Source organism: Chiloscyllium punctatum, chromosome 36 (assembly GCF_047496795.1).
Source record: "Chiloscyllium punctatum isolate Juve2018m chromosome 36, sChiPun1.3, whole genome shotgun sequence".
Lineage (NCBI taxonomy): Eukaryota > Metazoa > Chordata > Chondrichthyes > Orectolobiformes > Hemiscylliidae > Chiloscyllium > Chiloscyllium punctatum.
Genome location: NC_092774.1, coordinates 20990741 through 21015599, shown reverse-complemented (window position 1 = coordinate 21015599; position 24859 = coordinate 20990741). Strand labels below are relative to the sequence as shown.

Genomic DNA, 24859 nt, shown 5'->3' with positions numbered 1-24859 from the left:
TTACAGAGGAGGAAGTGTTGAATGTCTTGAAACACATAAAGGTGGATAAATCCCCAGAACCTGATCAGGTGTACCCTAGAACTCTGTGGGAAGCTAGGGAAGTGATTACTGGGCCCCTTGCTGAGATATTTGTATCATCGATAGTCACAGGTGAGGTGCCAGAAGACTGGAGGTTGGCTAATGTGGTGCCACTGTTTATGAAGGGTGGTAAGGACAAGCCAGGGAACTGTAGACCGGTGAGCTTGACATCAGTGGTGGGCAAGTTGTTGGAGGGAATCCTGAGGGACAGGATGTACATGTATTTGGAAAGGCAAGGATTAGGGATAGTCAACATGGCTTTGTGTGTGGGAATTCATGTGTCTCAAACTTGATTGAGTTTTTAGAAGAAGTAACAGAGGATTGATGAGGGTAGAGTGGTAGATGTGATCTGTATGTGATCTATAAGGCGTTCGACAAGGTTCCCCATGGGAGACTGATTAGCAAGGTTAGATCTCGCGGAATACAGGGATATTTGGATACAGAACTGGCTCAAAGGTAGAAGACCTTTTCAAAGGTGGTGGGGGAGGGTTGTTTTTCAGACTGGAGGCCTGTGACCAGTGGAGTGCCACAAGGATCGGTGCTGGGTCCTCTACTTTGTGTCATTTACATAAATGATTTGGATGCGAGCATGAGAAGTACAGTTAGTAAGTTTGCAGATGACCCCAAAATTGGAGGTATAGTGGGCAGCGAAGAGGGTTACCTCAGATTCCAACAGGATCTGGACCAGATGGGCCAATGGGCTGAGGAGTGGCAGATGGAGTTTAATTCAGATAAATGCGAGGTGCTGCATTTTCAGAAAGCAAATCTCAGCAGGACTTAAACATTTAATGGTAAGGTCTTAGGGAGTGTTGCTGAACAAAGAGACCTTGGAGTGTAGGTTCATAGCACCTTGAATGTGGAGTCACAGGTAAATAGGATAGTGATGGCGGTGTTTGGTATAATTTCCTTTATTGGTCAGAGTATTGAGTACAGGAGTTGGGAGGTCATGTTGCGGCTGTACAGAACAATGGTTAGGCCACTGTTGGAATATTGCGTGCAATTCTGGTGTCCTTCCTATCGGAAAGATGTTGTGAAACTTGAAAGGTTCAGAAAAGATTTACAAGGATATTGCCAGGGTTGGAGGATTTGAGCTATAGAGAGAGGCTGAGGCTGTTTTCCGTGGAGTGTCGGAGGCTGAGGGGTGACCATATAGAGGTTAACAAAATTATGAAGGGCATGGATAGGATAAATAGACAAGTCTTTTCCCTGGGGTTGAGGAGTCCAGAACTAGAGGGCATAGGTTTAGGGTGAGAGGGGAAAGATATAAAAGAGACCTACGGGGCAACCTTTCACACAGAGGATGGTACGTGTATGGAATGAGCTGCCAGAGGAAGTGGTGGAGGCTGGTACAATTGCAACATTTAAGAGGCATTTGGATGGGTATATGAATAGGAAGGGTTTGGAGGGATATGGGCCGGGCGCTGGCAGGTGGGACTAGATTAGGTTGGGATATCTGGTCGGCATGGACGGGTTGGACCAAAGGGTCTGTTTCTGTGCTGTACATCTCTATAACTCTAAAGGATATTAACCTGATTACTGCAGCTGTGTGGCGAGATCTATTTATTATTTGCCGGTATAAGTTTCATTCATTCATGAAACCTCATACAAACACTATTTTATCAGTTAGTTTCTTAAAGGGATAATGGCTCAGTTCAAAGGTATTTAACAGATAATGTTTTGTGGAGACTTGATGGGGACGGTGTTGTTCTGTGTGCTGAGGTTATCAAACCCTGTTACACGCAGTGTAAAAGTGTGGAAATGCAGTGATGGGTTTGAAAGGGTTGTTTTTAAATTTGGATAATACAGAACTGCGGTTTTATTAATGAAAGAGACAGTGTTATCGTAAATACCCCTGTAACAGGTTAGTAAAGGGTTGTGAATGAATGAACGAATGAATGGAAATCATTCCATTCATGAGCGGCAGGGACCCGGGTTCAATTCCCACCTCAGGCAACTGTCTGTGTGGAGTTTGAACATTCTCCTCGTGTCTGAGTGGGTTTGCTCCCACAGTCCAAAGATGTGCAAGTTAGCTGAGTTGGCCATGCTAAATTGCCCATACTCTTAGGTGCATTAGTCAGGGGTGAATGTAGGGGTCAGGGATGAATGTTGGGGAATGGGTCTGGGTGGGTTGCTCTTCAGAGGGTCGGTGTGGACTTGTTGGGCTGAAGGGCCTGTATCCACACTGTAGGGAATCTTTAAAAAAAATCTGGTAATTATGAATAAAGTGAACTGTTGAGTGAGCGAATAAAGATAACCTATAACACATCATCTCACACTGGTCTCCTAAAAGCTGGAAATTAATTTCTAGGATCTTTGCGGTTCTAGAGTTATCAGGTTTGACACCACAGAAACAGACCCTTTGGTTCCAACCCTTTGGTCCATGCTGAATATAACTCCAAATTGAACTAGTCCCACCTGCCTGCTCTTGGCCCATTTCCCTCCAAACCTTTTCTATTCAAGTACTTACCAAAATCATCAGAAATACCAAGGAATTCACTCTTTCTCAGCCTTTATTTCCAAAAATAATTAGGAGTCTGACTGCCCACCCTCTCACCCTAAACCTGTGCCCTCTCGTTCTGGACTCTTCCCAACTAGGAGCTAGTAGGGGTCTCTCTGCTGCTGGATTACCTGAATTTGCCTCTTTGTTTTTCCCCCAAGGGGTGTGTTTATGCTATTTTAATATATTGGAACAGTTCATTAGTAATAGTTACTGCATCTACTATTCTGTTAAGTTTTCCAATCGAGTTACGTTATTCTAAATTCCTCTTTCTTTGCTTGTACTTTCACAAAAGTGTTCGAATGAATTTTGTTTTGTTTAACGTGAAGTAGGTAAATCTGTCACATATGCTATAAAGTGGGTTTTTGTTTTATTCATTCATGAGGATGTCACTGGCTAGACCAGCATTTATTGCCCATCCCTAATTGCCCAGAGGGCACTTGAGAGTCATCCACATTGCTGTGGGTCTGGAGTCACATGTAGGCCAGACCAGGTAAGGATGGCAGTTTCCTTCTCCAAACGACATTAGTAAACCCCTCTGAGAATTAAGCACTTAAAGAGAAGCATCTCTTGCTGTAATCTGTAAAGTATGTGTGAAAAGTGGTGTAAGCTTCTTTCAACAACTCCTGGTCGTTAAATAAAATAAATCCCTGACACTCACTTCCAAATCAGCAAGTGATCATTTACTTGTCCAACTTGAACAGAGCTGAAAATGTGTTGCTGGAAAAGCGCAGCAGGTCAGGCAGCATCCAAGGAGCAGGAGAATCGACTTTTCGGGCATGAGCCCTTCTTCAGGAAGCCCCTCTTCGGGCTCATGCCCGAAACGTCGATTCTCCTGCTCCTTAGATGCTGCCTGACCTGCTGCACTTTTCCAGCAACACATTTTCAGCTCTGATCTCCAGCATCTGCAGTCCTCACTTTCTCCTAACTTGAACAGTGAACACATGAACTAAGCTGTGAACAAATCAAAACAATCCCTTCTAACTACTAACTATTCCCGAATAAAATAAGATTTTCATGGATCCACAGACTCTTCAGTCCAACTCAGCATCCATGCTGACCAGATATCCTAAATCAATCCAGTCCCTTTTTGCCAGCACTTGGCCCATGTCCCCCTAAACCCTTCCTGTTCATATCCCCATCCAGATGCCTTTTAAATGTTGTAATTGTACCAGCCTCCACCACTTCTTCTGGCAGCTCATTCCATACACGCACCACCCTCTGCATAAAAAAGTTGCTCCTTAGGTCCCTTTTAAATCTTTCCCCCTCGCCCAAAACCTAAGCCATCTACTTCTGGACTCCCAGAAAAGACCTTGTCTATTTATCCTATCCATTCCCCTCATGATTTTATAAACATCTATAACACTCTCTCAGCGGAGCAGGTAACGGCTGTCTGGTGTTTTTTTTTAAGTCGCGGTATAGTCCAGTTATTGTTTTTTTAACGGCTAAAATTTAAAGTTTTTTTTAAGTGCCTAGCGGACCCGGAAGCTGGTGTCGCGCTAGCTTACCTGGGAAGGTTGTTTTTCTTATAAAAGCGCGCAGGCGAGGAACCCAAGGCACTACAGGGGTAGAGCCTCCCACCCGCCCTCCTCCTCTAACCTAATAATAAGACCCGTTGTGGTAAGCAGGTAAGTGCTGCATTTTGCTTGTTTGTTTCTTTAGATCTAGTTTTTAAAGTTTACCTTTTAGAGGGATGGCAGCAAAGGCAGTGCAATGTTCCTCTTGCAACATGTATGAGGTGAGGGAAGCCATTAGCGTCCCTCCTGATTACACTTGCAAGAAGTGCACCCATCTCCAGCTCCTCCAAGACCGTGTTAGGGAACTGGAGCTGGAGTGGGATGAACTTCGGATCATTCGGGAGGCAGAGGTGGTCATAGATCGGAGCTTTAGGGAAGTAGTAACTCCGAAAGTTATAGACAGATGGGTGACAGTGAGGGGGACTGGGAGGAAGCAGCCAGTGCAGGGACCCCCTGCAGTCATTCCCCTCAAGAACAAATATACCGTTTTGGATACTTATGGGGGGGATGACTTACCAGGGGTAAGCAACAAGGTTCAGGCCTCTGGCACGGAGCCTGTCCCCATTGCTCAGAAGGGAAGGGTGGTGAAAGGTAGAGCGATAGTTATTGGGGACTCAATAGTTCGGGGCACAGATAGGCGGTTTTGTGGGGGCAACAGAGACTCACGATTGGTATGTTGCCTCCCAGGTGCAAGGGTACGTGATGTCTCTGATCGTGTTTTCCGGGTCCTTAAGGGGGAGGGGGAGCAGCTCCAGATCGTGGTCCACGTTGGCACCAACGACATAGGTAGGAAGAGGGGTGAGGATGTTAGGCAGACTTTCAGGGAGCTAGGTTGGAAGCTCAGAGTTAGAACAAACAGAGTTGTTGTCTCTGGTTTGTTACCCGTGCCACGTGATAGAGTGTCGAGGAATAGGGAGAGAGAACAGTTAAATGCGTGGCTACAGGGATGGTGCAGGAGGGAGGGATTTCGGTACTTGGATAACTGGGGTTCTTTCTGGGGAAGGTGGGACCTCTATAAACAGGATGGTCTGCACCTGAACCTGAGGGGCACCAGTATCCGTGGGGGGAGGTTTGCTAGTGCTCTTGGGGGGGGTTTAAACTAACTCTGCAGGGGCATGGGAACCCAGACTGTAGCTTTAGGGTGCAGGACCTGGCGTGTAGGGAGGTTAGGAACAAGGCATCAATCTCAAAGGAGGGTGCCTGTAAACAGGAAGGTGGCTTAAAGTGTGTATACTTCAATGCCAGAAGTATACGAAATAAGGTAGGTGAGCTTGCAGTGTGGGTTGGTACCTGGGACTTCGATGTTGTGGCCATTACAGAGACGTGGGTAGAACAGGGACAGGAATGGCTGTTGCAGGTTCCAGGGTTTAAATGTTTTAGTAGGGTCAGAGGTGGGGGTAAAAGAGGGGGAGGTGTGGCATTGCTTGTCAAGGATAGTATTACAGCAGTAGAAAGGGTGATGGATGAAGACTTGCCATCTGAGGTAGTTTGGGCTGAGGTTAGAAATAGGAAAGGTGAGGTCACCCTGTTAGGTGTTTTCTACAGGCCTCCTAATAGTCCGAGAGACGTAGAGGAAAGTATTGCGAGGATGATTCAGGAGAAGAGTGAAAGTAATAGGGTGGTTGTTATGGGGGACTTTAACTTCCCAGGTATTGACTGGGAAAGCTATAGCTCGAGTTTGTTAGATGGGTCGGTGTTTGTCCAATGTGTGCAGGAGGGTTTCCTGACACAATATGTAGACAGGCCAACAAGAGGTGAGGCTATACTGGATTTGGTTCTAGGTAATGAACCAGGCCAGGTGTTAGAATTGGAAGTAGGTGAGCACTTCGGGGGCAGTGACCACAACTCGGTGACTTTTACTCTAGTGATGGAGAGGGATAAGTGTGCACTGCAGGGCAGGAGTTATAGCTGGGGGCAGGGAAATTATGATGCGGTGAGGCATGACTTAGGATGTGTGGATTGGAAAAATAGGCTTCAAGGGAAGAACACAAATGATATGTGGAGATTGTTCAAGGAACAGCTAATGGGTGTCCTTGATAAGTATGTACCTGTCAGGCAGGGAGTAAAGGATCTTGTGAGGGAGCCGTGGTTTAACAAGGAATTGGAATCCCTTGTGAAAGGGAAGAGGGTGGCCTATGTAAAGATGAGGCGTGAAGGTTCAGTTGGGGTGATTGAGAGTTATAAGGTAGTCAGGAAGGATCTGAAGAGAGAGCTAAGAGCAGCAAGAAGGGGACATGAAAAGTCCTTAGTTGGTAGGATTAGGGAAAACCCAAAGGCTTTCTATAGGTATGTCAGGAAGAAAAGGATGACTAGGGTAGGAATAGGTCCAGTCAAGGATAGTAGTGGGAAGTTGTGTGTGGAGGCGGAGGAGATTGGTGAGACACTAAATCAATACTTTTCATCAGTATTCACTCAGGAACAGGACGTTGTTGCCGATGTGAATACTGAGTCACAATTAATTAGAATGGACGGCTTTGAGGTATGTAGGGAAGAGGTGTTGGAAATTCTGGAAAGGATGAAAATAGATAAGTCCCCTGGGCCTGATGGCATTTATCCTAGGATCCTCTGGGAAGCTAGGGAGGAGATAGCAGAGCCATTGGCCTTGATTTTTATGTCATCGTTGTCTACGGGAATAGTGCCAGAAGACTGGAGGATAGCAAATGTGGTTCCCTTGTTCAAGAAGGGGAGCAGGGATAGCCCGAGTAACTATAGGCCAGTGAGTCTCACTTCTGTTGTGGGCAAAGTCTTAGAGAGAATTGTAAGGGATAGGATTTATGAACATCTGGATAGGAATAATGTGATCAAGGATAGTCAGCATGGTTTTGTGAAGGGCAGGTCGTGCCTCACAAACCTTATTGAATTCTTTGAGAAGGTGACCAAGGAAGTGGACGAGGGTAAAGCAGTAGATGTGGTGTATATGGATTTTAGCAAGGCGTTCGATAAGGTACCCCATGGCAGGCTAATGCAAAAACTACGGAGGTATGGCATTGAGGGTGCACTAGAGGTTTGGATTAGGAATTGGCTGGCTGGAAGGAGACAGAGGGTAGTAGTTGATGGTATAGGTTCATCTTGGAGCGCAGTTACTAGCGGTGTTCCACAAGGATCTGTTGTGGGACCATTGCTGTTTGTCATTTTTATAAATGACCTGGAGGAGGGGCTTGAAGGCTGGGTGAGCAAGTTTGTGGATGATACGAAAGTCGGTGGAGTTGTGGACAGCGAAGAAGGATGTGTCAGGTTACAGTGGGATATAGATAAGTTGCAGAGCTGGGCAGTAAGGTGGCAAATGGAATTCAATGTAGCTAAGTGTGAAGTCATTCACTTTGGTAGGAGTAACAAGAAGATGGATTACTGGGCTAATGGTAGGCTACTTGGTAGTGTGGATGAGCAGAGGGATCTTGGTGTCCATGTACACAGATCTTTGAAAGTTGCCACCCAGGTAAATAGTGCTGTGAAGAAGGCATATGGTGTACTGGGCTTTATTGGTAGAGGAATTGAGTTCTGGAGTCCTGAGGTCATGTTGCAGTTGTATAAGACTCTGGTGTGGCCTCATCTGGAATATTGTGTGCAGTTTTGGTCGCCATATTATAGGAAGGATGTGGAGGCATTGGAACGAGTGCAGAGGAGGATTACCAGGATGTTGCCTGGTATGGTAGGAAGATCCTATGAGGAAAGGCTGAGGCACTTGGGGCTGTTTTCATTGGAGAAAAGAAGTTTATGGGAGATTTGATAGAGGTGTACAAGATGATTAGGGGTTTAGATAGGGTTGACAGTGAGAACCTTTTTCCGCGTATGGAGTCAGCTGTTACTAGGGGACACAGCTTTAAATTAAGGGGTGGTAGGTATAGGACAGATGTTAGGGGTAGATTTTTTACTCAGCGGGTTGTGAGTTCATGGAATGCCCTGCCAGTAGCAGTGGTGGACTCTCCCTCTTTATGGGCATTTAAACAGGCATTGGACAAGCATATGGAGGTTATTGGGCTGGTGTAGGTTAGGTAGGCTTCAGTCGGCGCAACATCGAGGGCCGAAGGGCCTGTACTGCGCTGTATTTTTCTATGATCTATAAAGTCACCCCTCAGCCTCCAATGCCCCAAGAGAAAAATAGCCCCAATTAATTCAGTCTCTCCCCATTGCTCAAACCCTCCAACCTTGGCAGCGTTCTTGTAAATCTTTTCTGAACCCTTTCAAGTTTCACAACATCCGTCCTATAGCAGAAAGCCCAGAATTGCGTACAGTTTTCCAACAGTGGCGTCACCAATGTCCTCTCGGAAGAGAATTTTTAAAATATATTCACAACCATCATATTACTACAAGGAAATCAAGTTAGAGAGTGTTGTGCTGGAAAAGCACAGCCGGTTAGGCAGCATCCGAGGAGCAGGAGAATCGACTTTTCGGGCATAAGACCTTGATCAGGATTCCTGCCCGAAACGTCGATTCTCCTGCTCCTCAGATGCTGCCTGACCTGCTGCGCTTTTCCAGCACCACACTCTCGACTCTGAATCTCCAGCATCTGCAGTCCTCACTTTCTCCAAGGAAGCCAAGTTAGTTTGGCATGACTTTCCCATCGCAATTTGTTTTGGCTGTCCTTTATCAATCTATGCTTTTTCTGTTTTAAAAAAAAATTTGTGGGATGTGATTGTTGCTAGCACATTTGCTTACCATCCCTCATGGCCTTTGGACCAAGTAACTGACTACAGACTGGAAGGCAGTTGAGAGTCAACCACATTGTAGTAGGTCTGGAGTCATGTGGTGTGTGCGCACGTGCGTACAGGGTTAATTTCCCTCCCTGAATAGGACTGTTTCGCAAAGTCAGTAATGGTTGGAGAAACGCAACAGTTCCGGCAGTATCTATGAAGAGACGACAGTGTTACTGTTTTTGAGTCCAGTGGCCCTTCAAAACTTGCCTGGGTTCAAAACATTAACTATTTTCTCTCCACAGATGCTGCCAAATCTACTGCAATTCTGCCTTTCGTTTCTGATCTCCAACATCTCCCAATCATTGTTTTAGCCAATAATGGTTTCCTGGTTGCCAGGACTGAGACAAACTCTCACTTCCAGATCTTTCTATTCGTTGAACGTAAATTCCACTCGCAGCCATGATGGGATTTGAATGTTTGTCCTCAGGAGACCGGGATCTCTGGGTTACTCGACCAGCATCACTAGATCACAATCACTGACAATTTTCTCCTGAATATTTCCCTCTATTCATTCATGGCACCTTGTCTCCCAGAAAAACCAAATGCCATTTCAGAGGGCAGTTAAGAGTCAACCACATTACTGTGGATCAAGAATGACACATTCACCAAACTGGGGAAGGACTAAAGATTTCCTTTCTTAAAAAGATTATTAGTGAACAAGATAGGTACCCATGACAATTGATAAGATCACCAAAGTAGCAATAAGCTTTATATTCTAGATATATTAATTGATTTCAAATTTGAAACTCCAGACGTTAAATCTAGTAACAATGCTAAAATGCCACCAACTCCCTACAATCTCTAAGTATCCCAACACTGACTGGCCTGGAGTTGCCAGTTGTATCCCTTTTCCATTTATTATTTACTATTTAATTCAGTCCATTGAGTCGACTCTGCCATTTATTCAGATCACAATTGTTCTGGGAAACATCAACTCCATTTTCCTTACGTTTCCCCCTAATCCTCGATTCCCTTTATTGATTAAAAAAATCTATCTCAGCCTTGAATGCACTTCGCAACCAGGCTCAACAGCCCTCTGCAGTAACAAGTTCCACAGATTTACTGGCCTCAGGGGAATTTCCTATCTATCCTAAACATGCAATCCCTTATTTGGAGATTAGATTAGTTTCCCTACAGTATGAAAACAGGCCCTTCGGCCCAACAAATTCACACTGACCCTCCAAAGAGTAACCCACCCAGATCCATTCCCCTACAAAACGCTACAGGCAATTTTAGCATGGCCAATTCACCTGACCTGCACATCTTTGGACTGTGGGAGGAAACCGGAGGATACCCACGCAGTCACCGGGGGGTGGGGGGAGAGTGTGCAAACTCCACACAGTCAGTCACCCGAGGTGGGAATCGAACCCGGCTCCCTGGCACAGTGAAGCAGCGATGCTAACCACTGAGCCACCATGCCGCCCTCTGGTTATTCCCTCTGGTCCTAGACTCACCCACAGAGGTAAACTTTTCCACATTTAACCAGTCAAGTCTCCTCAGAATCTTGTATGTGACAATACAGGTTACCTCTGGTTCTTCTACCTTCCACTAAGACAGGCCCAACCTATCACTTTTCCTCCTAAGACATTCTTTCCCTATCTGATATCATCCTGGTCAATCTTCTCTGGACTGCCTCCAATGCCAGTATATCTCTCCTTCAGTACAGGGCCAAACTGTTCACAGTATTCAGTTGTAGCCTGACTGGTGCCTTACATAGGATGCACTACTTCTTTCTTTAAATTACTTTTTCTCCAAAAATGACAGGAAAACAAGGTGCAATCACAAGCAATAAACAAAATCTCAACCACCCTCCCTACGGCACAAACTTCCCCCAAAAATATAAAGAAGAAACGACAAGCAACCATAATAAATATATCCACATACAAAGCACACAACATAATAAATTAAATCCGTAGTAACAAAAAGAAAACAAAACAAGAAAAACAATCCCCACCACAGAAGACACATCAATCTGGAACTGTTAAAAAGACAATACCATCAGCATATGAAAGAAAAGGGTTCCAAATTTTCGTAAATTTGTTAGAGGAGCCAGATAAGGATAGTCTAATCTTTTCTAATTTAAGAAAGTATAAAACATCTCCAACCCAGTCTGTATGTGTAGGCAGAATTAGGGATTTCCATTATAACAAAATCTTCTGGCCAATAGATTAGTGAATGCTTTCATGTTTTTATTTTAAGAGGAAGGAAGATGAGGTAAAGAGGGTGACACCCCAAAAGAGCAGTATTAGCATTAGCAGTAAGATTTTTGCCAGATACCTTATATAAGGTGTCAAAGATCTACTTAAAGAAGGGCAAAGACAGAAGATATGCATACAATTTGCTGGGGTCTGTTGAGCTTTGGTGTACTGGGCGTGGTGTAGAATCTTGCATTGAATAAAACAATGTTTTGCACAGATAGCAATTCTGTGCATCCTTTGTAAAACCTCATCCCACACATCCAGAATTACCTCTTCCAAGATCTGCCTCCCAGACAGCTTTAATAGAATCAAGAGAATCTGAGCATACTTTATGGATGTTTGAATAAATAGCCCCCTTTAATGAAGAAAACAGTTCCAGAAAGATGTCAAAACCCGATCCATTAGGAAGCGCAGGGAAACCCTGACATAAACTGATGGACAAAAGTGTGAACTTGGTGGTCTCTAAAGAATGGATCTGGGATAGGGTTGGGGGGGTAGGGGAAATGAGGAAACTGGTGAAAAGATTCTGGGTAATCCAAGATGGAGGACAGGAAAAATTTCTGGCTGTAACAGCTGCTCCTTTTTTGAGGTATTTTAGGTGTTGGAGGTGCTTTCCTCGAATTCCAGGAGCAGCAATTACTGTTTTAGATGCTGTTGCATTGCCTTGGAACTTTGGGGAAAAAAGTCAAAACAACAGCAGTTTTAAAAGGGAGAAGAGCAGACAAAGGAAGCACATGGTGAGGTCATTGCAGGAGAGAGCGAGAACCTAAGGAAGGGCTCATGCCCGAAACGTCGATTCTTCTGCTCCTTGGATGCTGCCTGACTGGCTGTGCTTTTCCAGCAACACATTTTCAGAGAGAGAACCTGCACAGTTACTGCCTTTGCTGTTTTGAATTCATATATCGCTGGACGTCGGAGTGTGTCTGGGAAAATTAACAAACAGTGGAATTCAAAACTAATCTTGGAGGAACTGGTTTGGGTGATGTTCACAGCACAGATAAATTAATCGTTGTTTTAAGTGTGTCCAACAGAAAGGCTGCAGTAGTGAGTAGAGTGGGTTCTTTCTTGATTATATGTTTTTGGAGATATGTCTCTTGATTAAACTTATAAGCCATAACTATTAATTTAACGTGGGGCAGTGTTTTGTAGGGGAATAAGACGGTGTTATTTTCTGGGTCTGTAGATTGTGAAGGAGCAAAAAATGGCCTTTAGTACTTCTTGTCAGATGTGGAGGCTTAAAGAGTTTAAGGGTTACTGCGGATTATATCTGCCATAAATGCTGTTGGATGCGAAGCTTATCAGATCAAATGGATTGGCTGGAGATACAGTTAGAAGCGATGAGGAATTTGCACCAGCAACAGTATGTGATGGATGGCAGTTATAGGAGGAGGGCAAGCCTCAGATACAGTCACACAGATGGGTTAACTCCAGGAAGGGTAAGAGAGGTAGGCATCTAGGGTAGGAGTCTTTTGTGGATATACCCATTTCAAACAGGTATGCTGTTTTAGAAAATGTAGGGGGTGATGGATTCTCAGGGGAACGGAGCACAAACAGCCAAGTTTCTGGGATTGAGACTGGCCCTAATGCAACGAGAGGTACATTGCCATCCAAGAGATCAATTGTGTTAGGGGATTCTTAGTCCGAGGTACAGACATTTCTGTGGCCAGCAGAGAAAAAGCAGAAGGGTGTGTTGTTTCCCTGGTGCCAGGATCAAGGATGTCTCAGAGAGGGTGCAGAATGTTCTCACGGGGGAGAGGGGCCAGCAAGAGGTCATAGTCCACATTGGAACCAATGACATAGGAAGGGAAAAGGTTGAGACTCTGAAGGGAGATTACAGAGAGTTAGGCAGGAATTTAAAAAGGAGGTCCTCGAGATTAATATCTGGATTACTCCCGGTGCTACGAGCTAGTGAGGGCAGGAATAGGAGGTTGGAGCAAATGAATGCATGGCTGAGGAGCTGGTGTATGGGGAGAAGAATTCACATTTTTGGATAATTGGAAGCTGTTTTGAGGTAGTAGTAACCTGTACGGATTGCACCTGAATTGGAAGGGGACTAATATACTGGCAGGGAAATTTGCTGGAGCTGCTTGGGAAATGCGCAAAAGTGAGGACAGCAGATTAGATTACAGTATGGAAACAGGCCCTTCGGCCCAACAAGTCCACACCAACCCGCCGAAGCACAACCCACCCATACCCCTACATTTACCCCTTACCTAACACTAGGGGCAATTTAGCATGGCCAATTCACCTAACCTGCACATCTTTGGACTGTAGGAGGAAACCGGAGCACCCGGAGGAAACCCACGCAGACACGGGGAGAATGTGCAAACTCCACACAGTCAAGTCGCCTGAGGCGGTATTTGAACCCGGGTGTCAGGTGCTAACCCCTGTGCCACCATGCTGCCCAATTCTGGAGATTCTGGAGATCAGAGTCTAGATTAGAGTAGTGCTGGCAAAGCACAGCAGGTCAGGCAGCATCCGAGGAGCAGGAAAATCGACGTTTTGGGCTTAGTGGTTAGCACTGCTGCGTCACGGCGCCAGGGACCTGGGTTCAAGTCCCGCCTCGGGCAACTGACTGTGTGGAGTTTGGACATTCTCCCCGAGTCTGCGTGGGTTTCCTCCGGGTGCTCCGGTTTCCTCCCACAGTCCAAAGATGTGCACGTCAGGTGGGTGGCCATGCTAAATTGCCCGTAGTGTTATGTGCATTAGTCAGGGGTTAATATAGGGGAGTGGCTTTCTCTTTGGAGGGTCGGCGTGGACTTGTTGGGCCGAAGGGCCTGTTTCCACACTGTAGGGAATCTAAAAAAAAAACGGTGAAGCGGATCGGTGGGAAGGAAGATGGACAGGTCGGACTGACCACAGGAAATGTAAAAGTTAACTGTATAAAAAATACAAAGCAGAAATGAGTAAAATGTAAGTATAATAAAATAAACCACACCCCCATACAGTAGGTACCATTTAAATAAGTTAATAGATACAAGCCTTGAGCAAATCCAGCCTCCAGCCGGACCCCCCGCTTCTTGGAGCTCGGACCTTCCTCCAGCTCCGGGGGGTTGTTGAGCTCCTGGGCTCCAGCCGCCGCCGAAGAAGAAGCCGCGGGCGCCGGCTCTCTCTCCTCCACCGCCACCATCTAACCTCTCTATAGTCAGCTATGCCTCTACTGAGGGCCACACTCTCTCAGAACTGCAAACAACCCCTTCTATACTATATTCTAAGAAGAATTCATACTCTCAACAAACACCATCTCAAACATCAAAAACTGTAAGTACCACAAACTTTTATAACACCCACCTCCATAACCAACGCTCCGCAAACATTCCAGAAGCTTCCCCTGGCCTCCGGCACAGCTCGGCCGCCATCAGCCATGAGGCCGGTACAGCCACCATCCCCACGGTGATCGATGATGTCACTTCCGCCCCCATCGCAGCCACTTCCTACCTGCACATCCACCAATGTCATTTATTGTATCCGTTGCTCCCGATGCGGTCTCCTCTACATTGGGGAGACTGGGCGCCTCCTAGCAGAGCACTTTAGGGAACATCTCCGGGACACCCGCACCAATCCACCACACCGCCCCGTGGCCCAACATTTCAACTCCCCCTCCCACTCTGCTGAAGACATGGTGGTCCTGGGCCTCCTTCACCGCCGCTCCCTCACCACCAGACGCCTGGAGGAAGAACGCCTCATCTTCTGCCTCGGAACACTTCAACCCCAGGGCATCAATGTGAACTTCACCAGTTTCCTCATTTTCCCTCCCCCCACTCTACCCCAGTTCCAACCTTCCAGCTCAGCACCATCCTCACGACCTGTCCCACCTGCCAATCTTCCTTCCCACCAATCACCTTCAGCCCCACCTCCATCCACCTATTGTACTCTTAAGCTACATTCTCCCCAGCTTCCCCCACCCCATTTGTCTCTCCACTCCGGAGGCTCATTCCTGATGAAGGGCATTTGCCCGAAACATCGATTTTCCTGCTCCTCAGATGCTGCCTGACCTGCTGTGCTTTTCCAGCACCACTCTAATCTTGACTCTGATCTCCAGCATCTGCAGTCCTCATTTACACAGAGGTTCACACAGGCGTCACTGCCTCTGCCCCTTCCCATTCAACAGGAGAAGGATCAATTTAACACAATGGGCTCTTGGGGTAGAGGGGGAAAGAGTCCCATGTCCAGGAGGAAGGTGTTGCCATGCATTCATTCAAGAGGGAAGGGCTCAATTTAATTTAATGCGCTCTAAGGACACAGTGGAAGCATCCCATTTTAAGGAAAAAGGTATGTTATTTTGTGGCACAGCCCGAGGGCCAGGTTGAAATCCTATTGCTAAGCGATGTGTCCTGCTCAATCAAATATTTTTAGTCATAGTCCAACAGGTTTATTTGAAATCACAAGCTCTTGGAGTGGAGCCCCTTCCTTGGGGTTGATCATGAAAACTAAAGCGTAGGAAACAGAATTCAGATAAACGATCAGCAATAGATGGTGATGAAAGACAGAACATCTTAACGATCAATTATCTACTCCCAATCCTATTTCTGATCTACTTAATACATAACAAGTTGTGTGTTTTCCAAATATTAGTTTTATTTCCATGGTTTAAAAATGAATATTTAACGACAGGCAGTTTTATTTCCTTGCTCAGTTGGCCATATATGACCCACAACAGTTTATATGGCACTGTTAATATCATAAACCCTTTCATGAGATATCATAGGAGCAATTCATAGTGTCAAATTTTGTTTGAGTCACTCAAGTAGATACGAGAACAGAGAAGGCATCCTGCAGATATTGGGAATCTAACTAATCTAATCTAAATTAATCTCTCTCTGTCCCTCACTCTCTCTCTCCGTGGGCGGCACGGTGACACAGCAGTTAGCACTGCTGCCTCACAGTGCCAGAGATCCGGGTTCAATTCCCGTCTCAGGCGACTGTCTGTGTGGAGTTTGCACGTTCTCCCAGTGTCTGCGTGGGTTTCCTCCGGGTGCTCCGGTTTCCTCCCACACTCCAAAGATGTGCAGGTCAGGTGAATTGGCTATGCTAAATTGCCCGTAGTGTTAGGTAAGGGGTAGATGTAGATGTAGGGGTATGGGTGGGTTACGCTTCGGCGGGGCGGTGTGGACTTGTTGGGCCGAAGGGCCTGTTTCCACACTGTAAGTAATCTAATCTAATCTAATCTAAACGTCATCAACCTGAAATCTCAACTGGAGCAGATGAACAGCCCCAATCAGGGAACTCATTCCGATGTCCACCTGACCGACCTAACGATAGTCACCAGAGTACCTGGTACTGCTCTTCACCGAACACTGCAATTACTTTCCTCTTCAGTTTAATGATCCAACTCTCTTTTGAATGCCATATTTCAATCTGACTCCAATACACTCTCTCGCAGACCATTCCAGAGGTTGAAGTATGTTCGATCATTAACGAATTAAGTTTTGGATTTCTCCCAAAGGCACTTTGTATGGACTCTTGCTTCCATTCATTTGCAGTAAGTTCTTCACATGGACAAATTTGCAACTTTATGGATTTGTTCAAATTTGATAAACATATTGAGATGGCACGGTGCTTAGCAGTGCACCCTCACAGCGCCAGGGACAATTCGAGCCTCAAGTGAGTGTCTGTGTGGAGTTTGCATGCTCTTCCTGTGTGCATGGGCTTCCTCCCACAGTCCAAAGATGTGCAGGTTGGGTGGATTGACCAGGCTAAATTGCTCAGTGATGTGTAGGCTAGGTGGATTAGCCATGGTAAATGCAGGGGGAATGGGGTGATTCTGAGTGGGATGCTCTTTGCTAGGTCAGTGCAGACGTAATGGGTCAAACAGCCTCTTTCTGTACCATAGGAATTTTATGCATCTCTGTCTGATTTCTCACACATGCTCCTTTCTGAAAGGGACATTTTGCTGTCATGTGTCTATATTTTCACACATACCTCTCCCTTAAGTTTGCACGAAGTCCCCCCATTTTGTTGTATTTCATCTCACATTCCCCCCTTTCCATTCCTTATCCAATTTTTTCCCCATTACCTTGTCTTATAATCCTCTTTACATAGTATTGTCAACTGACTAAGATCTAGTTACCATGTCTGCAAAGTAGAAGATGAAAATGCTTTTTTTCTGATCCCATACTTTAGTGAATCCATTACGACAGCTTGTTAAGGTCTCTTGCTAAAGAGGACCCTTAATATACTGCATCTGTTTAGGTTAGGTTTTCTGGCCAGCATAGACGAGTGGGGCCAAAGGGTCAGTTTCGGTGCTGTGCATCTCTGTGTCTATCGGATAGGGGCCAGGGGGCAGACAGATGGCACTAGTTTAGTTGGCGATCATGGACGTGTTGGACTGAAGAGTCTGTTTCCAGGCTGTGCATCTCAGTGACTATGACGACTGGATACGGGGCCAGGAGCAGACAAGTGGCACTAATGTAGTTGGGGACCATGGACTGGTTGGACCGATGGGTCTGCTTCCAGGCAGTTTGACTGCATAGCACCGAATGAATAGGGATCAATCCCAAAAGAGATGATAAAGTAAAGGTTTCGGTACCACATTCGATGCAGGTGTGTGAACCCCTCTAGATAACGGAGGGCAGAGGGGGAATGCAAGGTTCAGTAGATCAGACACAGTCAGTCAGCAAGTTCTCTCCAGGAGACTCATCTCAAGAAAGAAGGCAGTTTGCTGTCCTATCAGCTGGATTGTGGATCCAGTCTGGAGTAGGTCCTATATTTGAGATCATAGGTAGACAGGGCAGTGAAGAAAGCTTAAGGCACACTGGCCTTCATCAGTCAGGGCATTGAGTATAGAAGTTGGGAAGCTATGTTGCAGTTACACAAGATGTTGATGAAGTCACATTTGGAGTATTGTGACCAGTTTTGATCACCTTGGTATGTGACTTCTGATTTCTTCAACTCTGGGTTTGTGTTGAACTTGATGGGATACTTTGTCTCAGTCAGCATCTATAAGCAGTATCGCTCGGAGGGATTCATTTGAAACCTTTCAGCACGTGAGCTCAACTCGATTGAACTTTTCAAAGTTACTCGATTTTAAAACTTACCTCAGGACCAGTAATCGTAGAGATGTACAGCGTGGAAACAGACCCTTCAGTCCTACTGGTTCATGCTGACCAAATATCCCAAATTAACCGAGACACATTTGCCAGCACTTGGCCCATATCCCTCTAAATCCTTCCCATTCATGTCCCCGTCCAGATGCCTTTTAAATGCTGTCATTGTACCAGCCTCCACCACATCCTCTGGCAGCTCATTCCATACACACACCACGCTCTGCATGAAAATGTTGCCCCTTGGGTCCCTTTTAGTGGGCGGCACGGTGGCACAGTGGTTAGCACTGTTGCCTCACAGCGCCAGAGATCCGGGTTCAATTCCCGCCTCAGGCGACTGACTGTGTGGAGTTTGCACATTCTCCCCATGTCTGCGTGGGTTTCCTCCGGGTGCTCCGGTTTCCTCCCACAGTCCAAAGATGTGCAGGTTAGGTGAATTGGCCATGCTAAATTGCCCGTAGTGTTAGGTAAGGGGTAAATGTAGGGGTATGGGTGGGTTGCGCTTCGGCGGGGCGGTGTGGACTTGTTGGGCCGAAGGGCCTGTTTCCACACTAAGTAATCTAATCTAAATTTTTCCCCCTCTCACACTGAACCTATTCCCTCTAGTTTGGGACTCCCCCCACCCCAGGGAAAACACCATGTCCATTTACCCAAACCACGCCCCTCACGTTTTCACAAACCTCTCAGTCACCCCTCAGCCTCTGAAGCTCCAGGGAAAACAGCTCCAGTCTATTCAGCCCCTCCCTGTAGATCAAATCCTCCAACTCCCGACAACATCCTGGTAAATTGTTTCAGGTACAGAAGTCAACAATTTGGATAAATAGCCAAAACGCTGACTTCTCCACCTTCTGATCCTGCCTGGCTCGCTGTGTTCTCCCAACCTCCTGCTTGCCTACTTTGGGTTCCTGCAGCTGCAGTCTTATTGTTTCTAACGGATGACAGCAGACTCGATGGGCCGAATGGCCTCACTTCTGCTCCGATGATCTTGTGGTTTGTGTGGATCGTTTCAGTGGGAACGTGCAGTCCCGGGCTCGACCAGCAGTAGCACCCACTGGAAACAAAGCTCAAAAGAATCATAGAACCCCTACACAGTGTGGAAACAGGCCCTTCGGCCCAGCAAGTTACAACTGACCCTCCGAAGAGTAACCCACCCATACCCATTCCTCCTACTCTTTTACCCCTGACTAATGCACGGCACCTACAAAGCCCTGAACACTACAGGACAATTTAGCTTGGCCAATACACCCCAACCTGCACATCTTTGGACTGTGGGAGGAAACCCATGCAGACACTGGGGGAGAATGCGCAAACTCCACACAGTCAGTTGTCGCGAGGTGGAATCAAAGCCACGTGCCTGGTGCTTGAGGCAGCACTGCTAACCGCTGAGCCACAGTGGGATTTTGGGGTGTGCTTGCAGTCCAGCAGAAAACAAAAAAAATAAAAACAAAAGCCTACCGACTCTCCCACTATCAGAGCAGGCAGGAGGTTCAGCCCTGGGGGTGACCCACAGCAGCGTCACCGGCGCAATCTGGTCGTTGGGAACACTGGTGCCCCCGCTGGTGCCTCTGCAAGTTGCAGGACAACGTGAACCCCTTCCCACACTCGAGGCAGGGGAAAGGCTTCTCCCCAGTGTGGACCCGCTGGTGCCTCAGCAGGGCAGAGGCCTGGGTGAAGGCCTTCCCACAGTCAGGGCAGCTGAAGGGCCGCTCCCCAGTGTGGACCCGCCGGTGGGTCAGCAGGTTGGAGGCCTGGGTAAAGCCCTTCCCGCACTCGGGGCAGGAGAAGGGCCGTTCCTCGCTGTGGACCCACCGGTGCTTTAGTAAGTCAGAGGAATTGCTGAAGGCCTTCCCGCACTCGGGACAGCTGAAGGGCCTCTCCCCGGTGTGGACCCGCTGGTGGGTCAGTAGGTGGGAGGAATTGCTGAAGGCCTTCCCACACTCCGCGCAAGTGAAGGGCCTCTCCCCGGTGTGGACGCGCCGGTGGGTCAGCAGGACGGAGGCCTGCGTGAAGGCCTTCCCGCACTCGGGGCAGGTGAAGGGCCTCTCCCCGGTGTGGACCCGCCGGTGGGTCAGCAGGGCAGAGGAATCGCTGAACCCCTTCCCGCACTCGGGGCAGGAGAACAGCCTCTCCCCGGTGTGGACCCGCTGGTGCCTCAGCAAGGCGGAAGAATTGCTGAACCCCTTCCCACACTCGAGGCAGCTGAAGGGCCTCTCCCCGGTGTGGACCCACTGGTGCCTCCTCAGAGCAGAGGAATTGGTAAATTCCTTCCCACACTTGGGGCAGGAGAACGGCCTCTCCCCAGTGTGACTGCGCCGATGAGTCTCCAGGGCAGACGGGGCACGGAAGCCTTTCCCGCAGTCGCCACACTTCCACGGTTTCTCCATGGGGCGGGATTCCTCGGGTTTCTCCATGGACGAAGTTTCAGCCGCACACAAACGTGTGCGCGGCCCCTCCCCAGTGTGAATTCCTCTTTCCAGACTGTATAACTGTTTCAGGCTCCACACTCAGTGCGCTGAAACAGTAGGGGGTCTCATCCACTCCCACGGATGCTGAAAACTTACTGAAACTGGAACATAAAAAAAAACTTTGCTCCCTCTCACAGAATCATTGTTGAAAATCGTTGTAGTCAGATTGAGTGACTCTCAGACATTGATGTGAAAGTGTGGACTGCAGACACTGGAGAGTCAGAGTTGAAAAGTGCGGCACTGGACAAGCACAGTGGGTCAGGCAGCATCCGAGGAGCAGGAGAGTCGACCTTTTGGGCATAAGCCCTTCATCTGTTGATTTTGAAACTTCTGTCTGCAAACCATCAAATACTCTGTAAATAGAGATTACAAAAGTCATCACCGTCAGTCCAGGGTAGAAATTCAGAACAAGCAATTCTACTTTCTGCGGACCAGTTTTTCTTTTGTTATTCTACATATGGCACGGCGGCACAGTGGTTAGCACTGCTGCCTCACAGCGCCAGAGACCCGGGTTCAATTCCCGCCTCAGGCGACTGACTGTGTGGAGTTTGCACATTCTCCCCGTGTCTGCGTGGGTTTCCTCCGGGTGCTCCGGTTTCCTCCCACACTCCAAAAGATGTGCAGGTTAGGGTGGATTGGCTATGCTAAATTGCCCGTAGTGATAGGTAAGGGGTAGATGTAGGGGTATGGGTGGGTTGTGCGTCGGCGGGGCGGTGTGGACTTGTTGGGCCGAAGGGCCTGTTTCCACACTGTAAGTAATCTAATCTAATCTAAAATTCAAAGCACCATCCCACTCTCTCTCTCTCTCTCTCTCTCTCTCTCCCCCTCTGTTCTCATTTTGCTCTATCTAATTCCCCTGAAGATGCTGATTCAGGACCTGACAGGGACAGTAAAGCAAAAAAGAAAAAAAGGTCAAGACTGACATCTCTTTGGATAACTCCACCTGAAGGTTAATATCTTTCATGACATTGGGATACTGCTGAGAGTGAGAAAGTCTGATTGTGGGAAGCAACAAAAAAAAAGTATAAATTCAGGATGAACCAGCTTCTTGAGAAGCAACCAGACACAAAAAATGGTTAACGTTCTAGGGGCATTAACACTGACACCAGAGAGAAACTGAACATACAAGCATGGCAAATATTAGTCTCTCCTCTTTTAGAATGGGTTGCAGGTATCATTCTTATGTAAATCCCAGAACTTCTCACAAGTCACCTTCTCAAGTTAACTTAAGGTTTTTGTAACAAAAGGTGACACCTCAGCTCAGACGATGCATTAAAGGTGCGAGGTCAGAGTCTGTCTGCATCCCAATTTTGAGTCAGACTGGTTCTATTTCCAAAGTGGAATTTACAAAATATTCTATGTATTCACTGCCTGCATTGGCTCTCTGCTGATTTCTGCTAAAAAAAAAAGCACATCGATTGGATCTGCAAATATAATTCTACAAATACAAATTCACTCCTTAGACTCATGTGTGTGCACACATGCATGAGAGAAAACAAGTGACTGTTTGGTAACAAATGCTTTCTTTCTGCTGATATTGTTATAAATCAGAGCTGGTTACTAATACTTAGATGTAAGGGAGAGAGAATTCCTCAGGGAGGGCACTGTAAGAATCTTGGGAGATCCCTACCTCTGCTTAATGTTTGTTCATTAGGAAGTAAACCAGGAGTTGGGTTGCATGCTCTTCGGAAGGGTCAATGTGGATTTGATGTGCTGAATGACCTGCTTCTACACTGTAGGGCTATGATTTACCGCAGTTGCGTGCACCCAGGATCACAACATGCAGAACCACTCACCTTAGAACATAGAACATAGAACATAGAACAATACAGCACAGAACAGGCCCTTCGGCCCACGATGTTGTGCTGAACTTCTATCCTAGATTAAGCACCCATCCATGTACCTATCCAAATGCCGCTTAAAGGTCGCCAATGAATCTGACTCTACCACTCCCACGGGCAGCGCATTCCATGCCCCCACCACTCTCTGGGTGAAGAACCCACCCCTGACATCTCCCCTATACCTTCCACCCTTCACCTTAAATTTATGTCCCCTTGTAACACTCTGTTGTACCCGGGGAAAAAGTTTCTGACTGTCTACTCTATCTATTCCTCTGATCATCTTATAAACCTCTATCAAGTCACCCCTCATCCTTCGCCGTTCCAACGAGAAAAGGCCGAGAACTCTCAACCTATCCTCGTACGACCTACTCTCCATTTCAGGCAACATCCTGGTAAATCTTCTCTGCACCCTCTCCAAAGCTTCCACATCTTTCCTAAAGTGAGGCGACCAGAACTGCACACAGTACTCCAAATGTGGCCTAACCAAAGTCCTGTACAGCTGCAACATCACTTCACGACTCTTGAATTCAATCCCTCTGCTAATGAACGATAATACTCCATAGGCCTTCTTACAAACTCTATCCACCTGAGTGGCAACCTTCAAAGATCTATGTACATAGACCCCAAGATCCCTCTGTTCCTCCACCTGACCAAGAACCCTACCATTAACCCTGTATTCCGCATTCTTATTTGTTCTTCCAAAATGGACAACTTCACACTTGGCAGGGTTGAACTCCATCTGCCACTCCTCAGCCCAGCTCTGCATCATATCTAAGTCCCTCTGCAGCCGACAACAGTCCTCCTCACTGTCCACAACTCCACCTATCTTTGTATCATCTGCAAATTTACTGACCCACCCTTCGACTCCCTCATCTAAGTCATTAATAAAAATTACAAACAGCAGAGGACCCAGAACTGATCCCTGCGGAACTCCACTTGTAACTGGACTCCATGCTGAATATTTACCTTCTGCAAGTTGAAAGACAAGTCCCAACCTGCCCTCTCGTATGTGTGTTATCTAACTGCTTATCTAGTGAATACAGTCCATACCTCCTACTGCTGCCAGTATCCTTTACAATGCTGATGAAACAATGCAATACTTATAGTACTGAGAATCATAAAGCTTCCAGCAACACCAGTTACTGATTCACCGCTCCTTCTGATGCAGTGTATCAGAAATACAATGTTGGAGGCTGAACGAAATGAACAGTTAAAAACAAAAACCCACCTCTAACTCTTCACTAGGCTCCCCATTCAGCACGCTGTACTTACTGCCTTAAAAGCATTTCGTCCCCACAGTGTAATGAATTCCCGCTTTCCACCAAAATCCCGGATGCACTCACTCACTCACTCAGTTGCTGTCTCACAAATGAAAGATTCCGTTGCAAGTTCTGCTCCCAGTCGGGACAAAACATCTTTGAAAGCTGCTCTGAAAGTCCAGACTTCAGAATGACACTTCTGCTTTCACTGAAGACGATTCGAGTCGTACAGCATGGAAACAGACCCTTCGGTCCAACTCGTCCATGCTGACCAGATATCCGAAATGAATCTAGTCCCATTTGCCAGCACTTGGCCCATATCCCTCTAAACCTTCCTCACCTTAAACCTATGCCCCTCTAGTTCTGGACACCCCCACCCAAGGGAAAAGACCATGTCTTTTTATCCCCTCCCTGGATTCATTACCTTCCCTTTCAGTTGCTGCAAGTCAACAATTAAAGCCCAGAATCTCAAAACAAAAAGGGCGTGAAAAACGAGAGTGCTTTACTCACACATGTTGGACAGACAAGGAATGTGCAGTCTGCAGTGAAGCTCAATCTTTATTCAGAGAGAGAGAGAGAAGCAGCAGCTTCCCGGTAGAACTTCCGCATTCAGACAATGGGCTTGCTCTGATAGGCAGAAGGAACAGTCGCACTCTGGCCCTCCCGGGCTTCCCATTGGTCAATCAAAACAAGCTGGCGGAGCGTTTCCGAGGGTCGCGAGGAACCTGCGCAGTGTTTTGCTGACACCGGCGAACATGCGCAGTGCTTGCTGACACCGGCGAACATGCGCAGTGTTTTGCTGACACCGGCGAACATGCGCAGTGTTTTGCTGACACCGGCGAACATGCGCAGTGCTTGCTGACACCGGCGAACATGCGCACTGTGTTCTATGGTGATGTTGCTAATACTGCACTGATAGATTTTCAGTTTTCAATAGACAACAGGTGCAGGAGTAGGCCATTCTGCCCTTCGAGCCTGCACTATCATTCAATATGATCATGGCTGATCATCCTTCATCAGTATCCTGTTCCTGCCTTATCTCCATAACCCTTGATTCCACTATCCTTGACAGCTCTGTCCAACTCTTTCTTAAAAGAATCCAGAGACTGGGCCTCCACTGCCCTCTGGGGCAGAGCATTCCACACACCCACCACTCTCTGGGTGAAGAAGTTTCTCCTCATCTCTGTCCTAAATGGTCTACCCCATATTTTTAAGCTGTGTCCTCTCGTTCGGCACTCACCCATCAGCGAAAACATGTTTCCTGCCT

The 24859-nt window shown here is 47.0% G+C and overlaps 1 protein-coding gene across 3 annotated transcripts; it reads right to left on the bottom strand.

The window, feature by feature from the left end:
- Positions 1-15351: 15351 nt before the first annotated feature.
- Positions 15352-24198, bottom strand: LOC140460859 (uncharacterized). Of its 3 annotated transcripts, none has more exons than XM_072555554.1 (2): positions 24103-24198; positions 15352-20845 (listed from the first exon to the last, which is right to left on the bottom strand). In XM_072555554.1, exon 2 carries the CDS (start codon positions 20436-20438, stop codon positions 19515-19517), a length of 924 nt encoding a protein of 307 aa, XP_072411655.1. In that variant the 5' UTR covers positions 20439-20845; positions 24103-24198; the 3' UTR covers positions 15352-19514. The 3 variants fall into 3 exon arrangements, with proteins under 3 accessions (XP_072411655.1, XP_072411656.1, XP_072411657.1); XM_072555555.1 differs by lacking the exon at positions 24103-24198 and adding an exon at positions 24017-24091; XM_072555556.1 differs by lacking the exon at positions 24103-24198 and adding an exon at positions 23562-23588.
- Between the last annotated feature and the right edge of the window lie 661 nt (positions 24199-24859).